This window comes from Lentinula edodes (genome assembly GCF_021015755.1).
Source record: "Lentinula edodes strain Le(Bin) 0899 ss11 chromosome Unknown C8R40scaffold_1, whole genome shotgun sequence".
NCBI lineage: Eukaryota > Fungi > Basidiomycota > Agaricomycetes > Agaricales > Omphalotaceae > Lentinula > Lentinula edodes.
Genome location: NW_025764307.1, coordinates 2,160,999 through 2,174,232, shown reverse-complemented (window position 1 = coordinate 2,174,232; position 13,234 = coordinate 2,160,999). Strand labels below are relative to the sequence as shown.

General features: G+C 48.3%; 3 protein-coding genes across 3 annotated transcripts; 1 reads left to right on the top strand and 2 right to left on the bottom strand.

Moving 5' to 3' along the window:
- Positions 1 to 4,540: 4,540 nt before the first annotated feature.
- C8R40DRAFT_1031312 (PSP1 C-terminal conserved region-domain-containing protein) lies at positions 4,541 to 5,574 on the top strand (the record flags this gene model as incomplete). Its single annotated transcript, XM_046223159.1, has 3 exons — positions 4,541 to 5,319; positions 5,373 to 5,450; positions 5,514 to 5,574. The coding sequence occupies 3 exons, from the start codon at positions 4,541 to 4,543 to the stop codon at positions 5,572 to 5,574; spliced, it is 918 nt and encodes a 305-aa protein (XP_046092710.1).
- A 1,321-nt stretch (positions 5,575 to 6,895) lies between these two features.
- C8R40DRAFT_1031255 (uncharacterized protein) lies at positions 6,896 to 7,805 on the bottom strand (the record flags this gene model as incomplete). Its single annotated transcript, XM_046223156.1, has 4 exons — positions 6,896 to 7,473; positions 7,534 to 7,561; positions 7,625 to 7,652; positions 7,729 to 7,805. 4 exons carry the CDS (start codon positions 7,803 to 7,805, stop codon positions 6,896 to 6,898), a joined length of 711 nt encoding a protein of 236 aa, XP_046092709.1.
- Positions 7,806 to 9,671: 1,866 nt separating this feature from the next.
- C8R40DRAFT_1165028 (uncharacterized protein) lies at positions 9,672 to 13,196 on the bottom strand (the record flags this gene model as incomplete). The annotated part of the gene is made up of 12 exons (XM_046230617.1): positions 9,672 to 11,352; positions 11,419 to 11,535; positions 11,600 to 11,614; positions 11,676 to 11,785; positions 11,847 to 12,088; positions 12,148 to 12,246; positions 12,312 to 12,451; positions 12,503 to 12,670; positions 12,726 to 12,909; positions 12,967 to 13,004; positions 13,052 to 13,102; positions 13,162 to 13,196. The coding sequence occupies 12 exons, from the start codon at positions 13,194 to 13,196 to the stop codon at positions 9,672 to 9,674; spliced, it is 2,880 nt and encodes a 959-aa protein (XP_046092708.1).
- Between the last annotated feature and the right edge of the window lie 38 nt (positions 13,197 to 13,234).

The window sequence follows — 13,234 nt, the reverse complement described above, 5'->3', positions numbered from 1 at the left end:
ACGGCGCTATCAGCGAATTGACAGTGGTCTCAAAGAAGTAAAGGCGGACAAGGACGGCCATGCTATTCCAGCTGTTGAAATCGGTTGAAATCCTGGTTGTGAGGGAAAGGAAGGGAGCGGCGGGCTTATCGGTGGACGACCCGGGCTGATTTTCTTCAGTGAGGATTTATGTTTGGCATTATTGACGTGCCTTTCACTTTTTCTCTCCGTTTTCAATCTACATACCCTCCACGAATATAATCAACAATCTTACTACCTCTAATGATTGGTGCTTCAAGAACAAAAATACTCCTGGAGATTCGAGCTTGTTGACTCAAAGAGAGCTCGTTGCAGGTTTCTTTATACATAGGTCCCAAGGTATGTTACACGTTATCTCATACGTCGTTGAAGGCACTAACTCGTGTACAAGCTTGTTACATCCTTAACCCATCAACGTCCCATTCGGCGCGTACAAGCGAAAGGACTTTGGGGTCCCATACTACTAGCGCGAGGCTTGAAAGGGCTTGGAACTAACCTAGTTCTTGCCGAACGTGTAAAGAGTAAAAGATTTGCACTTAGATCTCTCAGCCACCCCCCAAACTATAGGCTTTTGTCCGGATGTACACAAATTGCAGGATATGCCAAATCAAATCAGTATGCGAAACTCTTGCGCCCTCAGATGCATAGGTTTGCTGTATATGTGTATCTATGCTCCCGAATAACTGGTTCAAAGTAATGTATCATACATTGGTCCGTCTCATGCTGGGACGATAAGGCTTCCAAATTGTTCCCTGGGGTTACTCGCCATCCTTCGCAGAAGTTCAACCCTGTTCAACCTCGACCTTGAAAATTTGGCCAATGATATATCGCACCACCCAGTGCCTTGATTTTGATCTGAGTGTCGTGTTGGCCACTGTACTGAAGTACCCATTTCTGAAACTTGCGGCCTAAGCGAAGCATGTCAAGGTGAATCCGGTTTTGTCAGGTTTTGTCAGTGCATATCCTAGTAGCTAAGTTTAGTACATTCGGGCTCATACATTGCCGTCCGTCTTCAGTCTTATATGCCTTTTCACCTTCAATCGGCGCCATTGAACTATACTAACTCCATTGTAAACATATCGCATCTGTATCGCACGCAATGCCAATTCTTCTAAAGCTTTCTAAAGCAAGGTAAGGAAGACGTTTCGGTTGGTTGAGGTGATTGCATAGGAGCCAAGTTTACGTGCTGATTCTCACCTCTCAATTCCTCCAATCCTAGATATACCAAGTTTCGAGAATTACAACACATCCGCCGATTACTTACCGACAAACCCGAACATTGACCCGCGCTTACAATAAGCGCGCGTAGTGGCTGTGAGTCGATACCAAAAAGGGTAAAATGTGGGGCGTAGTTTAGTCGGGTCCGGTGACCAATGGCCGGTGACTGATTTATCAAACCGTCGTTGGACTCAGTCCATTTACAAGTTTGCACCATTGACTTGTGAACCACGAGGTTCGACGCAGTTCCCACTGGCCTTGAACTTCTCCTGAGCGGCCGTTGCCGAAGGCCATAGAGCTGAAAAAAGGGACCTATAATCTGCGCTCTTGTACTAGAACCTCACCCTAGACCTGTACAACAACTCTAGACGAATACCCTTCTCATTCATTTGTACACCTCTCCAAAACTTCTCGAGCTACGAATTGGCGACGGAATACGCTTTGCGAAACCTTGAAAAGGATCTTGTAGCTTTCCCGGTAGATCTTAGTTGTCTTGTGAGCAGTTACTCTTTTCATTTCGCCCATCTTGTTGACAATCTATCGTAGAAGAGAACTGATAGAGATTACATTACTTTCAGGAAGGTCTTGGAGAAGATCATAGAATCATTATCCAAGCGAGGGATCTGTTCTGTCCTTCGTTTGAGCCTTCTTGTTAATTGGACGTTGTACTCGACGCCGAAAGCTCAAATTACGTTCGATTTGGGTAGAAGTTGGTGAGCGTCTTCCCGGTGTCTTCTGATCACATCATGGGTACTGACCGGATCTCTACTTACTTCCTGCGACCCTGACTCACATTGACGATTGCTCAGAGTCATTCGTAGTCCCTCAGGATGTCCCTGCAACACTCTTCGCCCTCTCCGACCTCGGAAGAACGTCAGAATCGTTTTGCCGCGCCGTCGTTGAATCAACCTACTACAAATTTGACTGCTGGTGAAGCAGGAAATCACCCCTCTGCACGTGCAGCCTCTCAGCCTCCGCGCTCATCCTCAACCGCTTCCAACACTGTTTTACTTAGTCCGACCACTGTTCCGAGGTCTCCCTGGTCCCAATCTCAGAGTTCGTCCGTAAAACATCCGCGTGACAGGTATCTTAGCCCAACACGTACGTCCGGGATCCCAATGCCTTCTCAAACCCGCAGTTCTTCCTTTTCCGGCGCTGGCCTTGGCGCCCAATCTCACTCTTTTTCCGGCCTTGGTTCCTCAGGCGGAGCTGGCCCTGGCTATTTTTCGCGGTTCGATTCAACGTTTGAAGATGACGAGTCGTTGCTTGACAATCCGCAATATGGTGTTGAAGACGACGGTGTAGACGACGACGACGTAGATGCTATGATTGGTAGAATAAGACCCTCCGCCGATCCGTATGATGAATATTCGGATTCGCCTGTTTATTCCAGAAGAGGGGTAGGAATTGCAGGAGGTGGTGGTGCAGGACGTTACAGTATTGGAGGAGGAAGATTACCACCGTCCTTGTCGAGCTCTTTGAGTCCTTCGCAACTGCCTGGTAAGCATCAATCAAAATCGTATGTCTATTATTCCCTCATTTTCCTACTTGCAGGAACTGTTCCATTGATGTCTCCTTCACCTCGATCTTCAACTTCCTCTAGTCTTGCATCGCAAATAATGAAAGACGATGTACGAGGGCGAACATATGCTCCTGATCTCAGTCGGAGTCGGAGTCAGAGCCTTGCTACCACGACTGTGGGCAGGCTATCTGCCGGACTTGGGGCAGCCGGAATGTATGGATGTAAGTGTTCGATGCTATTTATTTCATTGAATACTTCGTTGGCCACATGAACTTGAAATCCACATACGTCGACCATGAACGGAGTATACGGATTTCTGGGATGATTTAACCCTGTACGGTTCCTGCCGAGAGTGAATGACTTGATTCGTTTTGTTATAGAAGCATGGGACTGTTGCTCTTTCTACTATCTCGTTGCCGAACAGCCTCTTTCCTCCCCTTTGTCTCCCTAGATTTCTCCATGTTGCGTGAATATTAACACTTAAATACTCACACAGTACCATCTCATAACCCACACGGATACTCACGAGACACCTCTGGTCTCGGCTCTACTATGGCATCTTGGAATGGCAATGACTCTGACCACAACTTTTCACTCCTCCGCGAACGTCTAGATTCTTCTCGGTCTCGATATGGATCTTATAATGAATACAGCGACTATGGAGACAAATTGCACGATAACTCGAACCAAAGCCCTTTCTTGCGCGATGTCAGTCAGATCATGCGAGATGACGGTCCTCTCAGAGAGTTGTGGGATCATGGCGCTGGAGGTGCACATGCACCACGGGGCTTGGGCTTGAGGAATTCCCTGTCAAGAGCATATTCCGGTGGTGGTGGATTTAATTCGGGTGCTAGAAGTGGTGTTTATCCTGGCGGCGGAGGAACGACGGAGTTGGAGGATATTCCTGGAAGCGGAGCTACATCGAGACGGCATAGTGTCAGTGTTGTTCAGCCTGTGCGACGTGGAAGTGGGCTACAAGGTGAACTCGCTGGGAGTGCTGTTGACGACGAATACGAGTATGAATATGGTCAACCTCAGGGTGGCTTAGGCTCAGAAAGGAATGGCAGCAGTGGTTTTGGGGCACTCGGTATGGCAGGAATGGGACGTACAGCATCAATGAGTGGCGGAGTTCATCCTCATGTAGGCTCCTCTTCTGGTAGGGCAGGAGTAGGCAGAGGCTCGTTGATGATATCAGACGAAGATCTCCTGGATGCAGGCGCGCCAATGCCTGATTTGCGTATGGGGATGCATGGTGGGACGCACCCTGTTGACGCCTTGAATAGCAACTTTGGCATGATGAATTTGAACGACATCAACCAATCGCTGTATCAGCACCAACAGCAGCAACAGTCTGCTCTTGAAATTCCTCACCAGAGGCGCGGCTCCGTGTCTCCCGGTACCGGTGCCGGTGGTCTTTCGCATGACGGGTTAGGTTCGAGTCCAGGGCATCAATACCACGAAAAAGATTCGGTCTATGCTAGTCAAGAGCACACGCCTCAGCAACATACTCAACCTCCTCCACCAGGAAACCAACTACCTCAGGGACCCAATGGCCTTGGCGCAGGAACTAGCTATGCCTCTCGAGCCAGATCGACGTCACAGTCCCAGCAGCAAGGTGGTTCGTCGCCTACCATGGGTCGTGGGATGGGAATACCTCCGCAAGGATTTTATTCTCAGCATCCTTCAGCGCAGCCCCAACAAGGGCCGACTTATCCCCAAGCTCATGCAGTAGGAATGCCAAGGAGAATATCGAACGCGAGCGGGAGTGGTCCCGTTCTGGATATGTCGTATGGCGTTGGACCTCACGGTCATCATCCTGGTTCGGTACACCAACAACATCCCCATCAGACTCACCCTCATGGGCAACATGCACTTCCCCAGCATCAACAATCACAACCTCAGCCTGAACATGCCCTTGGTCGTGGCGTGCCACTCTCTGCTGTCCCGCACACGTGGAAGCTTTTCATCGTCGAGTTCAAAGCAGGCCGTACAGATCTGTTCTATCTCACTGATGCTATCAAGTCGGAGATCATGAGGAATGAAGCTGGCTACGCTGCGGCGCAAACGAACGGGCATGGAACTGCTCGCGCGCCGTCGGAAGGTGCTGAGGCCGACTCCTATCCAATCAAAGTTGGAGACCTGGTCATTGTCGAAGCTGATCGAGGACGAGACCTCGGTCGGGTTGTCAACGACAACATTTCTGTAGATGAAGTAGAGGCGTGGTTGGATGCCGGGCGCAGTTCCTCCGGCCAAATACTTGACCCGAGTCAACAGCCAAACCAGCCATGGGGCGACTCACCTATGCCCACCCCGATTTCACCTACTGGCGTCTATGCTGGTATTCCACCTCCTGGTAACCCTAATTCTACTCCTGGTGCTGCAGGGAGTGCGGGATCGAAAAAGGAAATCAACCCGAAACAGATTTATGGCAAAGCTGGGCCAGCGGAAGCGAGTTTACTGGCGGCGAAGATGAGTGACGAGATGAAGGCATTGCAGCTTTGTCAGAGTAAAGTGCGTGCGAAGAAGTTGCCGATGGAGGTGGTAGATGCTGAGTATCAATGGTCGGTCTTTCTATCTTTTACAGCACTGTGGATTTCTGATCATGGGTTTTCAGGGATCGACGCAAACTGACATTCTATTTTGTGGCGGATAAAAGGATTGATTTCAGAGAGCTTGTGAGGGAGCTATTTAGGTGCGCTAATTGGCCATTCTTGAACGCCACATGTGCTGACTGTCTAAACCACTTACCGTTTAGGCTCTACAAAACTCGTATCTGGATGGCTTCGTTACAAGGAGGCGGCGGCTTTGAGCAATGATGCTACAAGTCGTCCCTCCTCCCTCTTCATTAAGAAAGCGAAGTGCAAGTGCATTTCGATGAATAATGGATGTTCAGTCGAAGAATAAAATTGGATGACCGCGTCGAACGACGACTTCTTGTACTACCAGTAATTATTTTCTCCCTCTCATTTGTTTGTCTATTTTATCAAAAAGAGTTTTGCCGTTTGCTACATTCTATCTTCACACCACGCACTTCAGAGTACACAACAGATCGGCATACCCTCTCCATTCTTCTTCTGTCTTGTCTCGGAGACCCATAATCCATGCGCGTTCAATCCATTCAAATCTCCGTCTTTTTATTTCTGGTCATAGTCGGCTAATGACTTTTCATGCACATGGCTCGTATGCATCTCTGTTTTTTTCTTCATTTGCGCATATATAGTGCTTACAGTGTTTTGCCCCAAGAGTTTTCGAGATTCAAAGAGGCTGGCTATCTCATATATATCTATTTACATGCATACGTACATTGTTGCTCTGTCGAATTTTCAATGAAATGTACTTCTATCAGACTCTTGCATTTAAGAACTTAGAAGTGCATGTGTCAACGCATTCCTACGCCTCCAGATCACGATGCGATATCTTTGAAAAGAACCACTACAAGGTACTTACTGTGGCCAATACCACAAGACCAGACGATAACAGTGCTCTCCGAGAAGTCATATACATATTTGCCTGAGAGCTTCGACACAACCCTGCAAGAATTAAACGAGTACGTCGTCGTCGAAGGCCTCAGGTAATCTCACTCCAAGGTTGACTTGCCACAACAAGCTTGACTATTAGCACAGCTTGAACACTTCATCCCGACCTACCCTGGCCTAGGTTCACATATATATGTGACACTTTCAGAAAAGCGTGCGGCACTGGGTGGAATGGCCCATAACCTGACCGTCTCAACACAGGCCCGGGGCTATGATTTTGTTTACAAGGCCGCACATGAAGGTTTCTTCCCATCGCGGAACCGGGAACGTAGAGCAGGAGGTTAAGCGTAACTACGGTTATATCGTTCTAGTTCCTCGGGAAGCACGGCTGATCTATGTACGCATCCGACCAGGACATGAAGGAGCTAATGAATACCATAAATGCCATCAGAGGCTGTACCAGAAGATCGTAATGATAGTATGGCTTCATTGCAAAATCAGTGCGTTTTTTTCCCCTGTTACTACGTGTTGCTCATCCTTATATCTCTGATGATCAAAGTAGCAGAACCTTAAGACTCAAACCCGCGTCTGGCAAGTGTGCGATGACGGTAAATCTCTCAGGGTATGTTACAAAAGTCAATATTGCAAGAAGTTTACACACTCAAAATACTAATACCCTGCCCAACATCTGTTCACGGCCGCTACCTCCAAAGTTCCTAACGTCTTTTCCCCCAAAGATATAGGTACTCATACCAGGCCCAGGAAGTTGTGGCTTGAACACCCATTCTCTCGGATGATACGGTGCTATACCTACGTTTTCATCCAACGAGTTTCGTTCTTCGTATACCGAAGGTACAACAGGTGGCAGAGGAATCGGTGTGGTTTTGTGCAGTTCTTCGAGGATGAATCCACGGAGAGAGTCAGGAATCCAATGAGAGGGAGACGGAGCACGTCGACGGCGTTTACACGTGGAATGAGAAGGCAATTGGGATTGTGCCCTAGATGAACGAGACTGCGACCCGCGAGGCCGAGGACTGGTGGAAGTAGATGTCCGGGTAACAGTCACAGTGCGAGAACGCTCCATTGAAGGAGTGCCAGGTTCTGGAGACGAATCCGTCGCTGTTGTGGCGGTCGGTGGAGACTGCATCGCGTTAACAGGCTTCAAGATGCATCGACGAACGTGTCGATTCAAATTTGATGCCACGCCGAATCGTCGGCCACAAGTCTCACATTGGAAAGCTGCAACCCGAATGGAGACCTCATTAGTATCGATGAACGAGTTAAATTCGATCAACACACCTTTTTCTCCCGTATGTACTAACAAATGCTTTAACTCTCAAGTCAGTTCATCTTTCACAAGCTCGCCGAAACTTTGGTGGCGAGGGCTTACCTTTCTAAGGGTACTGGGACGATCGAACCTGGGCACATAACAAAAACGTGTGTATGAGCTCAAGGTACTGGGAGTCGAGACACCCAAAAGAGAAGATAACCCACCGTTTATGACACATGGAACAAGCATGTTTTCGCTCTCTCGCAAGTGTGAAATCTTCCTCGGGTGGAGCTGAGGACATTTGTACGGCCGATAGATGATCACTGGCCATGTTCAGAGGTGTTGGCGGAACGATGGGAGAGATATCATTCGAAGATGCTCCGCCGGGTCTCATGAGGATAGCCATCTCGGAAGGTGTTGGAACTTTGATTGTACTGGATGATGGTACAGAGCCCGTGTAGGGAGTGCTTTTAAATGAAAATACAGGACCAAAAGCGGCGGAGTCTGCCAAACGTGCATGCGCATGTCCGTGGCTTGAGGGGAGATTCCAAGGCAACTGATAAGGATGAGCATCCTCGGTATAGACGTCGCTACAAAGTGCTGATGATGGATTCGCGGATTCTGACAAGCCGGTGGCGCGGTTTACACTGGCAACTGGCAACAATGTGGAGGAGCTCGACAGCGCATTTGTCGATGTCCCTCCACCATCAAACAGATGATATGGATACTCGTGATCTGGATAACCAGTCGGCGGTGATCCATCCGAGAAGCCATGGCTGGAAGTTGTCCCTGTATGGCTTGCTGACGCTACTGGATAATCGACATATGTCGTCGTATTCTCCGCGAAAAAGAGAGTCGAGGGATCGTTGGGATAATAATGAGTTTGCATGGAGCAGAAGGGGAATCTTTCACAACCCGTCTGAACGGTGTGTTATATATAATAATGAACTTACTTCTTCTTTGACCTTTTCGAACTTGCTAGGCCTCCATATCTTCGCGGACGGTCTTTACATAACTCAAAAGTCATTCGAGCAGTGGCTTCCTTTCCTCATGGCATTCATCACAGAACCATTGTCCAGCTGAGTCTATCGGAATTCGCTCATCATAGTCCCATCTCTTTGAGGAGGGTCACCTTACTTCCCACTCTTTCGGGTCACTTTGAGCTTCGATCGCCTTTGCTATTGACGATTCACCAAAGCGCTCATGTTTTTCGCACAGACTTAGAGCCTTGCGCTCACTGGTTTTCGGCGCGGAGCTTTGACTACCAGGCTTCCTTTACCTCACGCTAATGACCCGCCGATTTCTGAAACTCACTCCTTCACGTCGCAACGGCCGGAATTTGCTCATAATTTGACCACTGTCCACAACCTTGCCTTCGACCTATCAATCATAATGTAAATAAAATCTTCCTGACAGAATCATCCGTAGAGCCAAAGTCAAGGCAGCTGTTTCGGATACTTAGTAGACTTTACTTTCGGCTTTCTAAAGCCAATTATTACAGGCGAGATTAAAATTTCGTCGGCTTCTGAACGCGCCTTCCAGTCACGACGTCCGAGTAAACTCCTCGTCGAAACGTGGTGATGAGGGTCAAATCTTAGTGGTCTGGATTCGATGGGGACCCGGTCAAGGTTTTATGCTATGACACCAAAATAGGCCGCTACTGTAAAAATCCCAGATGCAAGCTGCCGTCAAGGGAAGGGAAAGGGAAACGGCCCAGAACGCGATGTCTGAGGACGGTCGTTTGTATGTACAACCTTTTACGATCGTCGTCAGCTTCTTGCCATCGATAACGTCGATAAGAACCTTCAAGATTCAAACCCCCCCGCAGCCTACTCAGATTAGGACAGATTAGAACCTTGGCTGATCTGACCTTTCCATAGACAGAAAACACGAGGCGACATCTGTGACTCAACTTGATCTTCGTGTATGGGAATTTTTCGGTCATTTTATACCCACTCTGATTTGTCTCAATTCGTCAGAGGAAGGGCCCGGGGAAAAGAAGGAAAAGCGGCTCAATAGCAAGTTAAGCAACAAAGGCGCTTGGCCAAGTGCAAAATATGTACAGTTGTATATTTATGATGACAGCCCTATCCCCGTACAACCCTACTTACCTACTGAATTTACCGAATAGCTTACTGCCACCTGCCACGAAAAAGATAATTAGATATCAGTTCTGCTCGCACGAGGTGCCAATGAATGCGATCAGAAAAAAGAACTTACTTTGCGCTAGGCTGCCCAATTTGTTCTCTAATTGCTGTCGAGTATCTTGTCCAGCCACCTTGTCGACGGCATTTCGTGCATAGTTTGAGAAACTTGAGGACGACGGTGCCGATGGCATATGCTGAGGATAGCTTGAATAACTTCCAGGGTAAGGCTGATACTGATTTGGGGGAGAGGTTGGCGAAGTCAGGTTTGCTGGGCCTGATAGAAGAGAAGGATGATGATTCAGTTCAGTGATGACTGAAAGGGTCAGATTAACCGGGAGATTAGTGTGCTTACGGGGAGGGATCGATGGAGGGGTGGACCACTGACCCGGACTATTGTACGACGATTGCGGAAAGGTATTTTGGGAAGGAGGATAGCCTGGCATCTGATACTGCTGCGACGGAGGCGGGGGATGTCCATTGTAATAAGGATCTGGAAACCCTCCAACAGATGGACTATGCGGGGGACTCATGCCCGGATAAGGACTTCCGAAAGTAGACTGGGTAGAATAAGAAGGATGAGAAGGATGAGAAGTGTACGGAACTGTGGGTGGTTGAGACGACGTCGGACCATAAAATTCAGCACGAAAGGAAGGACTGCTCGGATGCGGGGTATGCGTAGAGTGCGAAGAGCCTTCTTGAACCGCAGCCGGACCGTAGGGTCCAGGAGGAAACGATGGGCTTCCTGAAGGTGTATACGAAGCTGTGCCACTAACTCGATGATCACTAGCACTTGTTGGTCCAGAAACACGAGCTTGAGGAAAAGACAATGGTGATCCCACAGAAGCCACTGGTGGTTGTGGACTAATAGGTCGATTTGAAAGCTCACAGGATGGGTGTAGGATCCCACTCTGAGAATCATAAGGACTGGTTGGCCTCGAAGAAGACGTCTGCGGTATAGTAAGCGAGGCTTGTGACGGGGTTCGATTTGGTCGATACGGCTGATAGGACATCGAAGTAGGAGGTCGATTGGTATCTGCATTCCATTCTGCAGGAGGCCAGTGAGGTGAGGCAGCGGGATGCGCTGCCTGATCCGAATTCTGAGTCGAGGATAAGGGTTGCGACTGGGGCTGTGACTGAGTTTGAAGTCGAGAAGCTGAAATTGACTGTGGTCGAGACAAACGATTAGGTTCGGGAGGACGGGAACGAGAGGGATGAGTAGGCGGTGATATCGAGGCATTCGAACTAGATGAACTTCGACTAGGGTGGGAAGGATGTAGAGGCGGCCGCGTAACTGACGACGCTGTCGTATCGTTCGCGAGAGAAGGCTGAGAGAGGCCAGAAGCGACTATTGACTCATTTTGAGCATGGTGAGATGAACTTGCACTTGCATCAGCAGGCTGTGATTGACCACTGGCCTGAGCTTGAGAGGAAGTAGTAGTGGAATGTTCAGCCTCAAGGGAGTATGGAGGCGGAGGTACTTCGTCTTTGCTGTCCTTCTGGGCGGCGAGCCAGCTCTGATACGATTGTCCGCCGTCTAACTCCCCAGCAGAGCCAGACACAAAATCTCCAGATTTGATATTTATTTCTTCAAACCGCGGCCGCGTGGACCAATAATCCTGTAACTCCTTGGATGGAAACGTCTCATGAATCATTCTCTCGCTACGCAGACCTTCTGCAGCGAAGCCACAAATCCTCATATACCTGAAAAGTAAAAGAAGCTCACTTAATACCTTTTTAGGATAAGAGCATGCAGACAAATGACTGTACCAGTCTGCCGGTAAATCATAACCATCTGCGTCGAGGGCCATGAATGAGTATTTGTCGGAACGGGGCAACAAACGGCTCTTTTCAACAACAGGCATGAGAGCGGTGCCTTCGTCATATCTAAATCGTCGCGGGTATTGGATCAATATTCAAAGTGGAAGGGGATAGATATGTAAGACCGTACTCATCCCACATAGCCCTTGATAGAAGGCGATTAGGAACGGTATTTACTATACAAGATCCAGGGTACATACCCATACATGACTCTTAGGCCTAGTCGCTTTGCATTGAAGATTTGCTGCCACAAGAATTTGCCACCGTTGCGTTTAATTTGATTGAATTTCCACTTCCCCTCGCTTAGGTTTAAACCCTTGAGATAAAAGACAATGTCGACCAACTTTCCTTTTCTAACGCCAATTGAAAGTGCTTACGGAAAAGCCGGGATATATCACAGGGATATAGTCAATCTTTCTTCCACCTTCCTCGTGACTCTTTCGGAGGAGTTCGATGTCTGCTTTCATGTAATGTTCCGCATATATATCGACATGTTCTTCGTCTGTTAATCGTCCGACCATCCAGGGTGATATAGCATCAAATTCCTTGAGCCACACGTCGAGAAAGGCAGGATTGCGATCCGCGTCTTCAGTAGACCTTCGCCAATGGGTAGCTGTACCTATTGATTTAAATCGAGAACGTCATCGACTACACCCGCGATTCATAGAATATGCTTACCAGCCATAATGTAGGCCCCGCCTGGAGTAACATCTCTCACAAAGCGTGTGACTTCCCTTACCAGCTCAGGAGTGTCCTTTCTCTTATCGAAACCGAAGCCTATTTACAAGGGACACCCCAAGTTAAGAACGAGAAAAATAGCTCAAGAAACCGACAATACTGACCCCAAAGGCCAATTACTGGCATCCCTCTTTCTCTGAGGTAATTCGGACTTTCTAGTATACGTTTTTCGCGGACAAGGTGAATCCAGTCTTTCGTGAAAATCCTCATTACATCGTCGGGCTCGACACCTGTAACGTCATACCTAGAACATACTAAGCAAAGGATGCTGGGACAGAACATAAACAAAACGTACATGACTGCGAAAACACGACCCTCCTTCTCCGCGGCTTCCTGAACGCGATCATTAATCTCATCTCGAAGACGCGGTATACCTTTGCTCCCGCGTTCCGTATCGCATTGTCCTAAAAATCTTTGCAGAAAGACACCATCGATGCCATGGCGCGCCATCCAATGGAAATGTCTGCTCGTACACAGATCAGCTAATTCCTAGGAAAAGGACGCCAATACAATCATACCTTTGGACAGTCTTTGGGTGACGAGAAGAGAAAAGGGTAGCTGGTTCTCCAGAAGGAGACTTGACTCCTGGAACCGGATATAACTCTGAAGGAGAGTATTCCGATACATCAGGCCACGGATCAATAGTAGGTCTTCCACCATTAGGTATTGGGTAGTTCAACCAATGCAACCATCCATGATGGCCTTAAGAGATTGGTGAGAATCGTGAAGGCTTGTAAGGAAGGTCAAGCGTGATTATACCTGGGTCGATTGGCTCCCCGTCGCCGGCACAAGTGAACCTGAAGATTTGGTTTAGACCAGAGCGAGATAAAACTGGGCAACTTACCATCCTTGGTATCCTACAAGAAATTTATCCTGAATGGTTGAAGGGTCCGCGCTGCCGTAGTGATGATAAATCAGGTAATGTCGGATATATATGCTGGGAACGATTATTACCGTTTCAATACGCGACCACCATCTTGACCATCCATAGTCGCGATACCAAGTTTTGAACAAAATAAACTAGCTG